General features: G+C 53.5%; 1 protein-coding gene across 1 annotated transcript; it reads right to left on the reverse strand.

Moving 5' to 3' along the window:
• Position 1: 1 nt before the first annotated feature.
• Positions 2 to 340, reverse strand: SPRG_21703 (hypothetical protein; the record flags this gene model as incomplete). Its single annotated transcript, XM_012355533.1, has 1 exon — positions 2 to 340. A coding segment is annotated over one exon (339 nt), but the record flags the coding sequence as incomplete, so codon positions are not given.
• Positions 341 to 1575: the final 1235 nt, after the last annotated feature.

Here is a 1575-nt window from a genome sequence, read left to right on the forward strand (position 1 = left end):
CCCTTTTGCTGTCACTCGCTGATCGCAGCGAGAGTCGGCCACACCAAGCGATCATCGTCAATCGGACGAGGCGCTTGTAGATGAGCCCCGACGACGCTTGTTCGGCCGGTTGTCGTCTACCTTGAACTCGCCGCGATCGCGCAGCAGTAGACCGCACCGAAACCATTGACGTCGCCAGGCCGCGGTGTCCCCACCGACTCATCACGCTTCTTTTCCACTTGATCAAGTACTCCTGGCTGACGATCTCAATGGGTGGGAAGTCGATCGTCGAGACCACAAAACCCGTCCTTATTGGGCCATCGCCACCCATTGATCGTTCGGCCAGAGTAACCCTGGTCATTATTTTGCCTGAACGCCGGTTCGAGACTAAAGTATACTTTGTGATAGCGTCCGCGGTGCAAACACAAACAGCAGCGAGGGGAGAGCCGTCTCCCGTGAAGCAGGCAGTTGTATTGGGCTTACACCACGAAGGCAAAGATGAAGTGAGCTACCAGAGCTACAGGAGCTATCCCCATGACTACCGGATGACTATTCTAGGAAGGGTCACTACCGGCATGGAAGGATAGAAGGATACTAATCCTACGACTAGTATGCAATACAAAAGCCCTTACAACATACATCTTCACACGGCTTCTCCAGCTGATCGCAGCTTGCATTGGTCGGACATGGCTTAGCCTTTGATCCACACACAACACTTGGGTACTATTGGTTTTTGGACAGTATCTGGCCCAACGTGTGCGGGCGCGGCCTCTTCGATGCACTCTCTACGCCATGGAAGTTTGACGTCGGGACGTCCAAGTCTATTGCGTGGTATGTCACGCTTTTGCTCGCAATTGCCTATCGCATACATCTGCGGTGGCGATTGCGTCGACTCTTTGCGATTCCTGGGCACCTCTGGCAAGACGCGGTTGCGACGACGTTGTGTAGTTGCTGCGCCATCGCGCAAATGGCACAGCACACGACTGCGTACACGCCTGGCGAGCTAATCTCGATCATGCCCAAGGACACTTTACCCGGCTATGAAGTCTTGTAGGTGCTCGACCCCAAATTGTCTAGAGCTAGTGTGGGTAGAGTGCAAAGCGGTTGACGTGTGTCTGGCACGACGAAACAATAATACAAGAGCAAACACTGACTGATGAGTTGAGCCGCTGACAATGACAACATTTGTGGACCTGCGGCTTTAATGGCTCCCGTGTTCTCGTGCACCTTTTCGACCGCGTGTATAGTCTAGCGACAGTAGTCGGCACAGAGGTCCTCGCAGCGCACGTATGATCGTCGAATAGTTGATGCAACACGAAATGAATCAATGCCAGAGTCGTATTTGCTCTTGTATTATTGTTTCGTCGTGCCAGACACACGTCAACCGCTTTGCACTCTACCCACACTAGCTCTAGACAATTTGGGGTCGAGCACCTACAAGACTTCATAGCCGGGTAAAGTGTCCTTGGGCATGATCGAGATTAGCTCGCCAGGCGTGTACGCAGTCGTGTGCTGTGCCATTTGCGCGATGGCGCAGCAACTACACAACGTCGTCGCAACCGCGTCTTGCCAGACGGTGCCCAGGAACTCGCAAAG

The sequence above is a fragment of the Saprolegnia parasitica genome (assembly GCF_000151545.1).
Source record: "Saprolegnia parasitica CBS 223.65 unplaced genomic scaffold supercont2.259, whole genome shotgun sequence".
In the NCBI taxonomy this organism is placed as follows: Eukaryota; Oomycota; class Saprolegniomycetes; order Saprolegniales; family Saprolegniaceae; genus Saprolegnia; species Saprolegnia parasitica.